The sequence below is a fragment of the Scyliorhinus canicula genome, chromosome 16 (genome assembly GCF_902713615.1).
Source record: "Scyliorhinus canicula chromosome 16, sScyCan1.1, whole genome shotgun sequence".
Lineage (NCBI taxonomy): Eukaryota > Metazoa > Chordata > Chondrichthyes > Carcharhiniformes > Scyliorhinidae > Scyliorhinus > Scyliorhinus canicula.
In genome coordinates this window covers 139,115,263-139,131,267 of record NC_052161.1, presented here as the reverse complement: position 1 = coordinate 139,131,267, position 16,005 = coordinate 139,115,263, and the positions used below count along the sequence as shown (strand labels likewise).

Below are 16,005 nucleotides of genomic sequence, written 5' to 3'. Positions count from 1 at the left end.
AAAACAAATGAAAGCAAAGGTCCTTAAAGCGCATAAGAATGTTTTTGCTTCTCCAACCCCATCCCATCCACAATATAAAGGATGTGTTTTCCAAATGGACAACAGCAGCACTCTGTACTAACTTAGAACTGGGGGGCAATTTCTGATGGGTGTGCCATATCATAGAGTCACTCCTGGGCCATGATTTAAAATCAAATGTGTACAGTTCAACAACTATACTGTTGCCCTGAAATCAAATCAAAGTTGGTTCATTTCCTTCAGAGCTAACGGAACTTTCTTCCAAATTCTGGATTTCAAGCGGCGGTTTTATTGTGTGGTACTAAGACATTCAATTTGGCACGGTTAGTCTCTTACATTTCACTGTCCACCGGGATTATACAAATAATGGTACAAAGGTATTTTGTGAACTCGAACCGTAAGGTAGATTTGAAAGCCTCTTTTTCCATTCTTCAGGTCTATCCCAGTCTATGGGTGCGTGCACTCCTATACAGTCATACAGTTATTCAAATGCAAACAGAACATTTCAATGCACTATTTCCATTCACTCCCGTTATACAATAATAATCCAAATACAAACTTGTCATTTCCAATCATGTTCTTAGTAGTTTTCAACTGTACCAGGTCTTAGAGATGCTTTCAGCAGCCAATGTGGACTGCTGCCAACTAAATGTAGTTTTGCTACGGACACTATGCCTTCACATTAACGGTAGGGCTGGAGGCGCAGCCATATTTCCTTGGTTGATTCTAGATGACATCAAGAGGTCGACCGAGTGCTAACAAAACACATCACAAGCAAGGTGTGGAATTTTGCGGGGGTTTTAACCAACAACCAGGTAGATTACAGGTGAGCATTTTGACCTCTTCTCCACTGAGGTAATTCACTCTTCACGTGCTGAACTCTGAACTCTTCGGGCCTGGTCGTGCAATAACCAGGTTGTGTAAAAAGTATAACTGGGTGTTACTGGCCACACATATTGATCAGGTGTTTACATGTGCCAGAACATTATTTGCTGGGCAGCATAAATCCATTGCTCAGGATGCAATAAGCATATATTTACAGTAAATTAATGGAAGGAAGGACGTTCTCTTTATGAGGGGCCAAATCGCAGGATCACATTTGCTAATTAGTCAATGTCATTTTCATTACTGGCACCTTCTGGACGACGTAGTTTATCCACATGCTCATTAATCTGTCCGTCACCACCCCGTCTATCCTCTGTCTGCACATTCAGACATTCCTCCTCATCCACATGACTAACATCATCATCTTCATCCTCATCTTCATTCCCTTGTTTCTTTTCTTCTTCCCCTTGGACTTCCATCCTCACTTGACCTTTAACATCAACTTTGTTGCTATTAATCACATGGCTACTGAGACCGCCCCCTTCAGGGCTCTGATTCTCTGTGACTGGGGAGGAAGAAGCTGATTCAATGCTGACTGGCGAGATGTCACTGCTGCTATTGTTGTGATTAATTGTTACCGACGTGGCTATTGTTGATGGTTTGACAGGAATCTGCCAAGAGGGTATCTTTGGAGCTGATGGTGAAGATGGGAACTGCCGTCTAAAACCAAAATACAAGATTATGAATGTCAATAAGCAGAAAATCTCAGTAAAATCTACTGGAAATAATGCAGCATCGATAACCTCTATTTAGAGTTTGGTATACTGAGAGTAGATTTTCTTTGCCTAAAGGTGACATGGTTCTTCTCCCCCCCCCCTCAATTATACTGCGAACAGTCACTTTGCATCAGTGTCCATTGCAGATTTGAAGACAATGGTCAGGACTTTGCTTTAATAATAATGGCAGAGGTACCCTGGCATCTCTGCAGGGTGCAGTGTTACAGTCCTCACTGCTAGTATCTTCCAAAGGAAGAACTGAAAAGTTAGGATGATACATTTAGTAGTAAGCATATTTTTAATTCGTTTTGTTTTTACAAGTGTGGAGTCACATTCCCTCAGTAGAAAACAAATGTTGCAGACACCAGAATTTTTAAAAAAATTCTGTTTGTCTCTTTATCTCTCAGTCCTATCTTTAAGTCTCAATCTTTATCTTGTTGCTTGTAGATATTTTAACTGTAATTTACATTTGCCGCCTTTTTGAGAAATGTCTTCTTTAGATTGAATGGTTCTAAAACCAGAGAACCTCACTTTTGTGTACACTGCCCCCTGTATTGGGTACCACAGTGAAATAGACAGTGAATTAGTGCAAATTCCTGTTGACAAACCAATGAAAAATCTCTGGACGACTGTCAGCAAGCGTAAAACTGGGCCACTGTTGTCTGGATTTTGAAGTGACCCCATCATGACCGGTTGTTGCTAATTTTATCCAGCAATACATTTTCGTTTAACCTATGTTTCCGATAGGAGTTTGGCTTCAGGAATTATGGAAGTTAATTGCCAAAGGTCTAGCATCCCTTTCCCAACTTTGCATTGGGCAATAGACTGGCTAGAAAGAAGGAACCCAAAGTAGAAAGCTGACAAGGCCACAGAGAAATCTTTGGTCTGTTTCAGGAACTGGTTACTTAAGCCTAGTAGCAACTACAATAGGTCAATGTTTTATTATTTTGCTGACTTAAGAGGGGCTGATCTCAACACAAGGAGAATTTACTATCAACACTACTCTGCATGTTCACCTGATTGCGAGCTAGATTAGAAGCATACGTGATTCACATATAACCACAATATTCAGCTCATATGTTAGAGAATCACATTACAACCTTTGCATTACACTACCGCATTACAAGAAATTGGTCGGCACAGATCAATTCCTAAACATGAGACATGAAGAGTTTACTTGTCGGAGAGGACACTGATATCCAACCCAAGAGAATAACTAACATGAACCCAAAATACAGATGAAGATCTAAAGTAAACTAAACTGGTGTTAATACTCTCCAAAGTCTCTTTGACAGTACTCCCCAAAACGTGAATCTCTTTCACCCAGATAGAGGGACAAAGGTCGCAGAAGCATGAAAACCTGCAAGTTCCTCTCCAAGTCACAGAGATCTAGGACTTGGGAATATATCGCTGTTCTTTCATTGTTGCTGTGTCAAAATACTGGAGCTCCCTCCCCAACAGGACTCTGGGTGTCCATTCATCCCACAGACGGCAGCAGTCCACCGTCACCTTTTCAAGGGCAATACATGTTGGCCTTGTTTGTGATGCCCACATACCATGAACTTCAAAACTCATTCCATTAATTTGCTCGGGTTTATTTTTTTGGATTGCGAGCCAGGCTGCATTGTGTGTAAAATGCTTCTGGTTGGGATTTATGGAAGAATTCTGTTATGTTTCTGTAGAGCTCTACTATGGCGACAATCAAGGAGAACAATAGCAATGCTTTTGTGCAATGCCCTGCCTCCAAAATAAACGATGAGATCATGTCCCTCAAAGGTGTCAGGAGAACACAGATAGCCTAAATAACTAAATACAGACCAAAGAACAACAATTCTCTGGAAGAACCATTCACAATGATAAACAAATAATCCAAACTGGTTAGGGAATGGGTGGTGGGAAGGTGGGGGTAAAGATAAAATGGAGAGATTTTGTGGACAACACACTATTTTAAGAGTATGTATTTTTCTGTTACCCACGCCCCTTTTTATTTTGCCAATTTTCTTTATCGAATATGCGGATTCTTACTGGAATACAGTTCCATCGCTGCTAGCATAGTTTCAGTGTCACAGCCAAGTGGGCATCCTTGATGTTTGAGTCTCAACATCTCTAACCACCCCCCCCCCCCCCCCCCCCCCCCCCCCCCGCCATTGGATTACCAACAGTGGAAACACTCTGATCCTCTAGCCCTGGGGTTTTGAAGTCAATATGTGTATTAAGCGTGGCCAGGAACTGAACCTGTGTCTCAATCGTCTGGATGGGTCAGAGCTTTTTCCCATTAGACCTCTGGGAAGCTGAAGTTGGGATTTTATTCAGTGGTAATCTCGTTTAGAAACCTTTCTTTTGGTGAAACAGCCCCCTTTGCATACAAAGTAAAGGCTGAAGTTTACCTGTTCTTTCATTCTGATTTCAGTACTAATCCAGATCAACTTTACCTGCTTAGGAGAAGTCCCTTCAATGAAGTGATCTCAGCTTTCAATTCATTTACACTCTGAGACTCTAGAAGCCAATTTGTAGAGGAGGAAGCCTAAGGGAAACCAGAGGAATGATGTTTACGTTTCAAAATAATTTTTAAAAATACACAACTGAAATTGCTATCGGCTACTGAATGTTAGAAATTACAGTTGGTCATTGAGATATCAAATCTTCTCATGCATACTATATCATGTTTCCTATTTGTTGTGTGTTCGTTAAGTCTTTTGCCCCACATCCCCTGCTCACCCCGTCCCTCCCCTCCACCCCTGGTTGACTTGAGGAGGCAGAGAGCTGTTTGCGGGCCTCTATTACTGATACTAATTCAAAAGAATCATTCTGTCTTCAGACAGCAGGCAGTTAATCGCACAAAGACATGGGGTGGGATTCTCCATTTTGCCAGCGTCTAGGGGTTTCCCGAAGCCGTGGGGCTGTCCCACAATGGGAAACCCCGCTGACCGGCCGGCGTAACGGAGAATCCCGGCAGTGGATCGGGGCACAAATGTTGAGCGGTGGGCGGAGAATCCAGCCCAAGTTCCTCTGTTTCAATCTTCAGGATCATAAAATGCACATTTTCTCCCAGCAGAGATATCCCAGAATCCCTACAGTGTAGAAGGAGGCTATTTGGCCCATCGAGACTGCACCGATCCTCTGAGATAGCACCCTACCTAAGCCCATGCCCTCACCATATGCCCATAACCCAGTAACCCCACCTCACCTTTTTGGACACTACGGGCAATTTGGCATGGCCAATCCACCTAACCGGCACATCTTTGGATTGTGGTAGGAAACTGGAGCACCCGGGGAAAACCCACACAGACACGGGGAGAAAGGGCAAACTCCACACAGGCAGTCACCCAATGGTGGAATTGAACCCGGGTCCCTGGCGCTGTGAGGCAGTAGTGCTAACCACTGTGCCGCCCAGAGAGACTTTTGAGGTAATCGCTTCAGTGGCCAAGTCTGCAACAAAATTGGCCCAAATGTTATCTTCTAGTAGGCAGCCAGCTGAAGGGTACAACACGTAGATACTACATACATATAGGGATGTGCATTAGTCAGAATGCCTTTGACAAGTTCTGGCTCTTCCTAAACATCATCAATTTTGTTTAAAGACAGGGAAAGAGAGCCCCACTTCAGTTGTTGTTCTACTTTACCACAAATATCTAACCAGTGCAGAGCATTTTGACAACCAAAATGCACTAACCAAACAGATCAAAATTCCAAGGAACTGGATCTAATTGAAGTGATCTCCTTGACATAAATTTGGAGCACATTGAAGGACTGGAAATATATATAATGCAAAGCGACAGTCAGAAATGCTGTGTATTGGATGAGAGGTTAAACCGAGATCCTGTCTGCTCTTTCAAGTGTACACAAACTATCAAATGGGCCTAATCTAAGTGTGGACATCTCCCTGTGTAAGATGATGCAAAGAGTTGTCAGCTATGGCTCCAAGTAGCACATTTACGATACAAGGGAAACATCGATCTCCAAGTGTGCTCTCTGCAGGAAAGCAACAGTTAGACATTGCTGCCAGTAACAAGAAAAACAATGAAGGATTGACCAGTGGCTAGAGCAGAGGAATGAGAAGGTATCTTCAAGGAACATAGAACTAAAGGTGCACTTATACTATAACAGCAGCATCAATGAGAAGCAATTTTGCTTGTACTACAGCTATAGTCAATGCATCCACAATCAGGGCTCAACCTGACTTTGGGTCAATAAACACTGAACTCTGCCAGATTTAGTGTATTCGTTAACACTCAGCTTACACAAAACTAATTTAGTGTTGATGTAAACCTGGACCAACTTCACAATAATTTCAAACTTAGCAGAAATGGAACCTTAAAAGGGTACTAACCCTACGATTTCCTGTGTTTGATGATGAACCTAGGTTGATACAGAAATGAACAAATACGAGCAACATTGCCTTGATTGATCGGATCAGTGCTTAATTATTTTCCTGGTGCTATTTTTATGTCTATTAATGTTTAAAATGGTGTTATCTTCAAAATGGGGTTAATTTGAAGCATGTTATGGGTGCTGCAGACAGCCTGTTTGGATCAAAGTCTCAATAAAGCTTTGATCTCAAGTCCACCAAATCATAGGTTTTATTTAAAGAGCAGGAGGTAGTTTATACATCGATTTAATTTTAATCGCTCAGATGGGATTGTGTTTTTCAATTGTTGCCAGGTGAGGGAAACTGGTCATCAATTCACACACTGTCCACTTAAAATAGTTAATAGGTAATTGCCTGGCTATTGAGACTAAATTTGCTTCAAATAAAAATTCCAATAAACTTCACCGTCACACCTGCACAGAAGAAACGTCATTTTTAAAAATGCTGTAAACGTGTCCTCAAAATGGAGACAGCGTTGGCACTCCATGTTGAGAGAGGAAAGACTGTTATTCAAACAATGAAAATGGCCACAAATGAAACATTCCTTACTAGGGATAGAAGGCAATCTATCATGACCACTGGTGCAAAGAAGGCTTGTTAAGGGGAACCAAGATGCCCAGCCTTGTTCGGATCTTTGTGACCAAAGGCCAGAGAAGCCGAGGAGTAAATTAATAACCTGGTACAGCAGGACATCACAGAGAGTCTGCAAAGGGGTACAGATAGGTGAAGTGAGTGGGCAAAACATTTGCCAGATGGAGTATAATGTGGGAACATGTGAACTTGTCCATTTTGGCAGGAAGAATAGAAAAGCAGTATGGGGTTTAAAAGAAGGGTAATTGGGCCCGATTTAATGGAAAAGTTTCTAAGTGTGGTAGCAAGTGGGAACTGCCGCAAGTTTCCTGATGTTTGGCCCCGGCGAGGTTGTCACCGGTTAATTGGTTGAACTTTAATTGGTCCACTTAATGAGGCCCCCCAGACTTCACGCCACAAATGATGGACCCGCCAGCTGATTCACCAGCACCGCTCCCACCAGCACCCCACCAAAGGGGAGCAGCATCCCGCAGAGCTCACAGCCATGCCACCGAGGAGACCAGTCCCATGATACGATGTGGCCAGATTGGTGGACGCGGATGGGTGCAGGCGGGATGCCCTGTTCCCCCGAGGGCCTCGGTGGGTCAGCCACTGTGGCCTGGGAGGAAGTGGCAGCAGCCGTCAGTTCAGGAAACCTCACCAGGAGGACCGCCACCCAGTGCCAATGAAGATCATCAACGACCTGCACCGGTGGCCATATGGGTGGGTTGGTACCAGACCTGCCCACCGCCCCTCTCCCTGACACATGCACACGACACAGCCCCTGCGCAGCACCATACTGCGCACCAGCCCGCCCATGTCCAGCAGAGCTGCGCATGTCCCTCACCAACCATGATGAACGATATGTGTGGCTCACGACACCTTCTCTGTGTCCCCGTAGAAGACGTTGGTCCACACCAGACGGGAGAAGGCTCAAACAGGCAGTGGGGTACCGGGCATCAGAGTCCTCAGCCCCTTGAGGAACGGACCCTGGAGGTCACGGCGTGGCCCAGGGCAGATCTATCACCGACATAGAGGTTGGCATATAGGTGAGGACCCACTGGCCGTCATCCATGGGCAGCACGGTAGCATAATGGTTAGCACTTTGACTTCACAGCGCCAGGGTCCCAGGTGCAATTCCCGGTTTGGGTCACTGTCTGTGCGGAGTCTGCATGTTCTCCCCGTGATGTGTGGGTTTCCTCCGGGTGCTCCAGGTTCTTCCCACAAGTCCCGAAAGACGTGCTATTAGGTAATCTGGACATTCTGAATTCTCCCACCGTTTACCCGAAAAGGCGCCGGAATGTGGCAACAAGGAGATTTTCACAGTAACTTCATTGCAATGTGAATGTAAGCCGACTTATGACAATAAAGATTGCTAAAAGATAACCTGTCACACGTGTTGTTAATGCCACACAGAATGATCCTTCCCTTCCACTGACCACATGACTTGAACACGGAACCTTGTGACATAGAGACGAGAGTGCTACAAACTGAGCCATGGCTGTCGCAATAGGGGAAATGGAGGGGGGGCTCGATTGGACTTTTACACTTTTGTATTGCAGTTAAGTCATTTACCAGAAATGAGACAAGCAACATTTTTTGGTTTAATTTTTTTTCTCAGACTTTTCACAGATTTTACAGAATTTTTACCAAAAAACCCATCACGTGGAGAAAACATCAACCACAATAGTATTTCTGTATATTACTTTAACTTGTGAAAAGTTACTGAGGGGGAGCAGCAACTTTAAATAAATTAGTTCAGAAACAAAATTAGTTCATAATGAACAAAACCTACTTCAAATCACTCAAACCGCAAAATCCTACAGTTGCTGACAATCAGAAGGGAGGACAGTAAATGGTGAAAACACTCATCAGTTCAGGTATCCTTTGGGAAGAGAAATACAGGGGTTAGCATCTCAGGTCGATGATCTTTCCTGATGAGAGCTCCTGGATGCTGCTCGGACTCATCGACGGTTTCCCTGCATTTTCCATGCACAAAAAGATCACCTCGTTGAGCCAACAGATTTAGGATGGAGCTTAGGAGAAACTTCTTCACCCAAAGGGTTGCTAATCTATGGAATTCCTTGCCCAATGAAACAGTTGAGGCTCCTTCGTTAAATGTTTTCCAGATAAAGATAGATGATTTTTTGAAGAATAAAGGAATAAAGGGTTATGATGTTCGGGTGGGAAAGTGGAGCTGAGTCCATAAAAGATCAGCCATGATCTCATTGAATGGCGGAGAGGGCTCGAAGGGCCAGATGGCCTACTCCTGCTCCTAGTTCTTATGTTCTTATGTCTTCCTTCGGAAAAAAGAATACCAAATACACCTGAATTCCTTCGCATTATGAGGAATTCATAGAATGCTTTTGGTATAATTTCTTAGGGCAGCACGTTCTGAGCCAACCAGAGGGCAGGCTACACTAGACCTGGTATTGTGCAACGAGATAGAATTCATTGCTAAGCTCATAGTGAAGGCAGCTGTAGGTAGCAGCAATCATAATATGATTGAATTTTCCATTCAGTTTGAGGGGGGAGAAAAGTGCGCCCAAGACTAGTATTTTAAACTTAAATAAGAGCAATTATGAGGGTATGGAAGCAGAGCAAGTTAGAGTGAACTAGCAAATGTGCTTAACAAATAGATCAATAGAGGTTCAGTGGCAGACATTTAAAGGGTTATTTCAGAATACACAGAATAGACACATTTCAATGAGAAAGAAAATTTCCACAAGGAGGGACCGTCATCCAAAAAAGTTAAAGACAGTTTAGTACAAAAGAAAGTTAGCTGGCAATATGAAGACGGGTAGTAAGAGTTTCCACAGATATTTAAATAAGAAAAGAGTTAAATAAAGTGAGTGTTGGTCCAATAAAAAGTGTGTCTGGGGAATTGATAATGGAAAGCAGGGTTATGATGGATTAAATAGGTACCAATATTCTTCACTATAGAGGGCACAAGTACATCACAGAAATAGCTGTAAATTCAGGAAATGGAAGGGAGGGAAGAACCCAGGAAAATTACAATCACCAGGGAAGTGATATCAAGCAAATTGTTGGATCTGCAGGCTGACAAGTCCCTGGGTCTGGATGGACTTTCCCCCAAGGTCTTAAAAGAAGTGGCAAATGAGACTGTTTATATGCATTGGTTCTAGGCAGTCATTTTAAAAATTGGGGTCGCGGAACCATCCGTTGCAGCATTCCCGATCGCGGGAATTAATGCACAATAGCCTCAGTAGCCGCTTTTAAAAATGCCAGCTGCGACCAGCTTTCAGAATGCGAGCGTGCTGCGCATGCGTACCCACTCATCAGTGCACATGCCCGCAGTCCAGCAAGAAACGCTGCCTTCTCCTGACGTCAGCGCTCTAACCTTGAAGATTTAAAAAAAATGTAATGCAGTCTTCCTGCCTGAAGCGATGTCAGAGAACAGGTCACACGCCATGAGCACTGACGGCACGTGCTCTGGGCGCGATTGCAATTCCACCATTTTGTCAGCAGCAAACAAGCAACTGGACTATAAAATTAAAAATGGATCATTGTGTAATAAGGAAGAGAGGACCAGAAACACAAACAGGCCAGGATCTCACATCTAAACCTGCTGGAGAGAGTGGCTCAGGAGAGTCCACAACAGCACAAAGCAGTGGCGGTGTCAGCTGTTCAGGAGAATCCACAACAGGACAAAGCAGTGGTGGTGTGAGCTCCAGGGCCTCGGGTGATCAACCCATACAAAAATGTAGCACTGAATGACAAAGCAAGTGAGATCGTAACCTGTCGCATTAAAGGTAGCGAAAATGGTGAATCGCGACGGTCGGCCGGTAGGTAAAAATGGTTCCACGGAAAAAAAGTTTGAAAAACACTGGTTTTAGGTACGGTTGCTAGTTTTGTTGACGATGCAAAGATAGATAGGAAAGTAAGTCTTGAAGAAGTCGCAAGAAGGCTACAAAGGGACATAGAAATTAAGTGAGTGGGCAAAAATGTGGCTAATGCAGTCTAAATGTGGGGAAATGTGAAATTGTCCATTTTGGCGAGAATAAAAAAAGCTTATTATCTAAATGGTGATAGATCGCCGAGCTTTGAGGTGCAGAGGGATCTGGGTGTCCTGAATGAATCACAAAAGGTATAGCAAGCAATTAGGAAAGCTAATAGAATGTTACTGTTTATTGTGAGGAGAGTTGATTACAAAAGTAGGGAGGGTATGCTGCAGTTGTACAGGGCATTGGTGAGATCACATCTGGAGTATTGTGAGCAGTCAGAAAGATGTAAATGCATTCGAAACAATCCAGAGAAGGCTTACTAGACTGATATCAGAAGTGCAAGATGTGACAGATATCAGAAGTGCAAGAGGCGACTTGATCTGAGCCTTTAAGATCCTGAGGGGTTTTGACAGGGTCGGTGTGGAGCGAATGTTTCCTCTTAGTCGGAGAATTTACAACTTGGCGTCACCGTTCAAAAATACTCAGAAGGTCACGAGTCTCTGGATCGTTCATCCTCAAAAGGCAGTGGAAGCAGAGTTCTTGAATATTTTAAAGACAGAGCTAGATAGATTCTTGATTAACACGGGGTTGAAATGTTAGCGGGCATAGGCAGGAATTTGGAGTTGAGGTTACAATCAGATCAGTCACATCCTTATTGAATGGCGGAGCAGGTTGGAGGGGCTGAGTGGCCTCCTCCTGCTCCTAATTTCTATGGACACATGTATGTATGTATGTATGTATGTATGTATGTATGTATGTATGAGTGAAGATGAGAAAACAGGATTTTGCATGATTATCACACACCCAATTTAAAGGAACTTCAGTTCATCTGAGCATCAGAATTCCTATATGAAGAAAGGCAACAGCAATTTGACTAAATGCAGTATTATTCTTTTTGGAATCTCTGTTACCCGGTCAGTTTTGAAAGTTTTGGATTTGAATACCACCTAGCTGGGAGCATCCTAAACATTACTACAGGGATACAAGATCAATGCTTACTGTGACTAAATATTAATGCTGACATTAATTTAGAGTTGACAATTTCTGTGCTACATTGCAACCGGGCTTCCCCGTTAACCCACCTAAAATAATGACACATTGAACAATCTATTTCAGACTAGTTGTAGAGTATTCAGGAGCACAAACTAATAATTCATTGGAAATTGGAGCCAATAATTCAGCAAAAAAATAATTTTTTTGATCACCAAATGCTGGCCCAATAGTCATATTTTTGAACATTGAGAATTACAGAGCGCGCAGTGGTATCATAATGACCTCCAATTCAGAAGCATAATAATCAGTATTAACAACTGAGAAATTGCATTTGTTTTTTGATTGAACCAATGGTGAATTTTCTTAATTGCAATGTAGTTTCAATGCTCCTAGGGAAAAAAAAAATCACTTAAAGTCAAGCTGTCTTCGTGCGCGTTCATTCACCACTGATCTATTTATCCCAAGCACTCAGCATGTGTCAGGGTTTCTTTTTGATTATATACCATAAACAAAACTCATGGCAAAATATTTTGGGTACACGAGACAGGTGTTACCATCAAGAGGACTACCTGGGGTGTGATACCAGTCCAAGTTAAAACTAATAAACTGCATCTATCTAGGGGCTGGTATCTAGGGGCTGGTTTAGCTCACTCGGCTAAATCGCTGGCTTTTAAAGCAGACCAAGCAGGCCAGCAGCACGGTTCGATTCCCGTACCAGCCTCCCCGGACAGGCGCCGGAATGTGGCGACTAGGGGCTTTTGACAGTAACTTCATTGAAACCTACTCGACAATAGCGATTTTCATTTTCATTTATTGTACATATGCAATTTGTTTTGTATGTTTCATGAAAACTGTACCATTATTACCGGCATGCCCTGGATCTCCAAGCTATATTTTGCGCAGTTTTTCATCCACCATGTTAGATGCACAATGATTTTTTACTGACTGAAATAGGTAGGGGAGCTTATATTCAGAATTCATGTGACCTGCCGATGTTAAACAATTTTGGGGATTACAGACACGCATTGGGGTTCACCACTTGTGTGCATACTACATCTCAACACACGAGACTGTATTTAAACTGTAGCTTCCAACCAAACATCTTTCCATGTTTGCATCAGGTAATCAAGTATTCTTTCAAAAATAATTAAGTAGACGTGGGCTTTTGGAAGGGGAGGGGGAGTTTTTGATCACATGACTGAGGTTTTAGTACACCAATATCTGGCTCAAGTTGGTCAATTCTTGGCACTAATGAGCATTGATCACGAAATTCTCAACTTAATCTTCAAATGTGCGTGTGTTACAGGTGGTGCTGCCTCATATGGTTGGGCCGTCTGCCAATTGTTATCACTTAAGTAATGTTAACAACTGAACAGTCATAAACCCCTAAGCCTCAACGATAAGTGGTTTTTATAAGAAACATGTGTTGCTAATCACTCATTGAGCACCTGGAAACAATTCTGCAGTCTCCACTCTGACTTTGATACAAGGCCCTTATGATTCCAAAATATATTTGAAATTAATTCTGAGGACGGTAATATGATCTGCCTGTGGTGTCATTTCACCGTTTTGTAACAACCTTTGTTTCGCACGTGCTGCATTTCCCACCTGGCCCAGGATGGAATGGAACACCTGCCTAATTTTGGCAGGCTCTCTGGGGAGAGGAGAGATGTCTCTTTTTGTGTCATTTTACATAATTATAGTTTCACCAACGTTTTTCAGAAATTTCTTATTCAAAGTCATTAACCCTCATGTACTGTTTCAGATCAAGGTGATTTCTGCTGGGTCCAGGTGTTTTGTTCGGTTCTTCATAAACAACGGCTTTATTGTGGCATCAGTAAGATGATCCTGCAATGGAGTGGTTGGGCAGAATTTAAATGCCGCTCAACTCTGTGATGGACAGAGAGCTTTCCCTTTGCATGAAGCTCCACACACTGGTCCTATCACTGCTGGTGAAATATTTAATACTGCAAAAGAAATCACCACCATCATCTACATCTTTTTTTTTTCTGTTGAAACTGAAAGGCAGAACAGTTGGTCCCTCAGGCTCTTTCAATAACTGGTTTAAAAAGTCAGCTTTAAGCAGCACGGTGGCGCAGTGGTTAGCACTGCTGCCTCACGGCGCCGAGGTCCCTTGTTCGATCCCGGCTCTGGATCACTGTCCGTGTGGAGTTTGCACATTCTCCCCGTGTTTGTGTGGGTTTCACCCCCACAACCCAAAGATGTGCAGGGTAGGTGGATCGGCCACGCTAAATTGCCCCTTAATTGGAAAAAATGAATTGGATACTCTAAATTAAAAAAAATTAAAAGTCAGCTTAATTTTGGACAACCAATTACAGAATGAAACTCGCTTATTGTCACGAGTAGGCTTCAATGAAGTTACTGTGAAAAGCCCCCAGTCGCCACATTCCGGCGCCTGTCCGGGGAGGCTGGTACGGGAATCGAACTGTGCTGCTGGCCTGCTTGGTCTGCTTTAAAAGCCAGCGATTTAGCTCAGTGGTTTAGCTCACTGGGCTAAATCGCTGGCTTTTAAAGCAGACCAAGCAGGCCAGCAAATATACCAAATCAATGGATAGTACAAATGATCAGTGACCTCTCCAAGGTGCAAGGCAACTCAGAACTAATTCAAGGTTGATCAAGGTAGTGCACATCTCACATTTATGGAGCACATGAATGCAAGTGTCCAAATTTTGCAGTGCTAATAATGGTAAAGCTGGCAGTGTTGTCGACTGTTGTAAAACTCCATCTGGTTATTAATGTCCTTTCGGGAAGGAAATCTGCCATCCTCACCTGGCCTGACCTACATGTGACTCCAGAGATGCAGCAATGCGTTTGACTCGCGAGTGCACTCTGAAATGGCCTAGTGGGCAATAGGGGTGGGCAATGAACGCTGGCCCAACCGACGACGCCCACATCCCATGAATGAATTTTAACCAAGTTCGTCATCGTTGCATTGGTGGGAGGCACCGCAACCTCAGGAGACAGGCACTGTAGCACACCAATCTGTAAATGGCGCGGGGCCATTCTGTACTGTCTCAAGATTTCAAGGGAAGAACTCTCATTGGCGAGAATTTGAGCTGATTGCCCGCTAATAACAAAATATTTCACTCCTGGTGTTTCCGGGAGAAAAGAGCCGCTGGAGTCCCTTTGCTAATACTTAAAAAGTTTGAGCCAGTGAGGACAACAGTACTGGAAGGCATTTCAACTTCTAAAATGGCTGTGGGAGGGATTGGAGTTGTTAAATCATTTAATTTAAAGGAATATTGTGACACCATTTATTTGACTCCATAAAAATGTGTATAAATTTAGATGAGCATCATTTATCAGACTTTTAAAAAATGTATAAACAGGATTTTTTTAAAAATCTGCTCAAATGTATCTGCTTTAATCGTTTGCTCCAATGAAATGAATCTACTTTGACAGATACTGCAGCAGTTCAATTTTGATAAATCCTGTGGGTGTGTCTTCTATTCGCTGCAGTATGCGATCTGCCATTTTCGCCTGCATTAGGGAACGCTGCAGAACCACACTGAAGCTCAGAGCGAAGCAATCCTCCTTCCTTGTGGAATTTCACTCCACCGTCAAATTAGGTTTGCACTTCGAGATCAGTGGTGAGTGTCTTCAGTCCTCTACTGAACGCAAACTCTCGGCCCACAGCATAACGTCAGCAAAAATGAAAGTGATGGAAGTGTGTGTTTGTAGTGGGATCTTCGAGGGAGGTCTGTCTTCCTCGCTAGCATTTGGACAGTTGGGAAAGAACCAATAATGACTTGCACCACAGCTTTATAATTGTCTTTCACATTCAGACTCTCAAGTTTTTGGCTTCGCTCATTGTTTCTTACTTTCAAACTGGAGAAAAATGCACAGATTTGTAGGCTGACAGATTGTAGCAACACATCAGAGGCGCTCTTTGATGCTTTCTGATGGTTTGAAAGGAATTGAAGAGTTCTGCCTTCTTCCAGGTTTGTAAGAATACTGGGCGAATGAGGCACTAAAGTTGATTCAGACAAACATCACTGAAATAAACTTTTGTTGATTTTAGAAGAACATTCGTTGATTCAAAATATAAAATGTATTTTCCCACTTTTCAAAACATAATTTCTCGAAGGTTGTTGAGCTTCAACGATTAGTGGTTCCTATTTCTCTATATAACCAATCACAGGGAGTCACATTAATTGAGAACGTTCAACAGATAGAGCACAGAAACCCGAAGACCGTTTGCTCCAGCTAAATATGTCTTATTTATTGGGGGTCCATTCTAGCTCCCAGTTGCTTTAAGTATTTGAAAGACTAACCAAATCCCTTTTTTAAGTTTAATAATCTTTATTGTCACAAGTAGGCTTACATTAACACTGCACTGAAGTTACTGTGAAAAGCCCCTCGTCGCCACACTCCGGCGCCTGTTCGTGTACACTGAGGGAGAATTCAGAATGTCCAATTCACCTAACAAGCACATCTTTTCGGGACTTGTGGGAGGAAACCGGAGCAC

The 16,005-nt window shown here is 43.0% G+C and overlaps 1 protein-coding gene across 2 annotated transcripts in view; it reads right to left on the bottom strand.

The window, feature by feature from the left end:
• Positions 1 to 287: 287 nt before the first annotated feature.
• pex14 (peroxisomal biogenesis factor 14) overlaps positions 288 to 16,005 on the bottom strand; it is a 281,432-nt gene continuing 265,714 nt past the window's right edge. For both annotated transcript variants that reach the window (XM_038773696.1, XM_038773697.1), the window contains exons 8-9: positions 4,052 to 4,143; positions 288 to 1,563 (exon numbers count right to left, since the gene is read on the bottom strand). In XM_038773696.1, the coding sequence (XP_038629624.1) occupies positions 1,125 to 1,563; positions 4,052 to 4,143 (531 nt within the window). In that variant the 3' untranslated portion in view covers positions 288 to 1,124. The remainder of the gene's footprint in view (positions 1,564 to 4,051; positions 4,144 to 16,005) is intronic.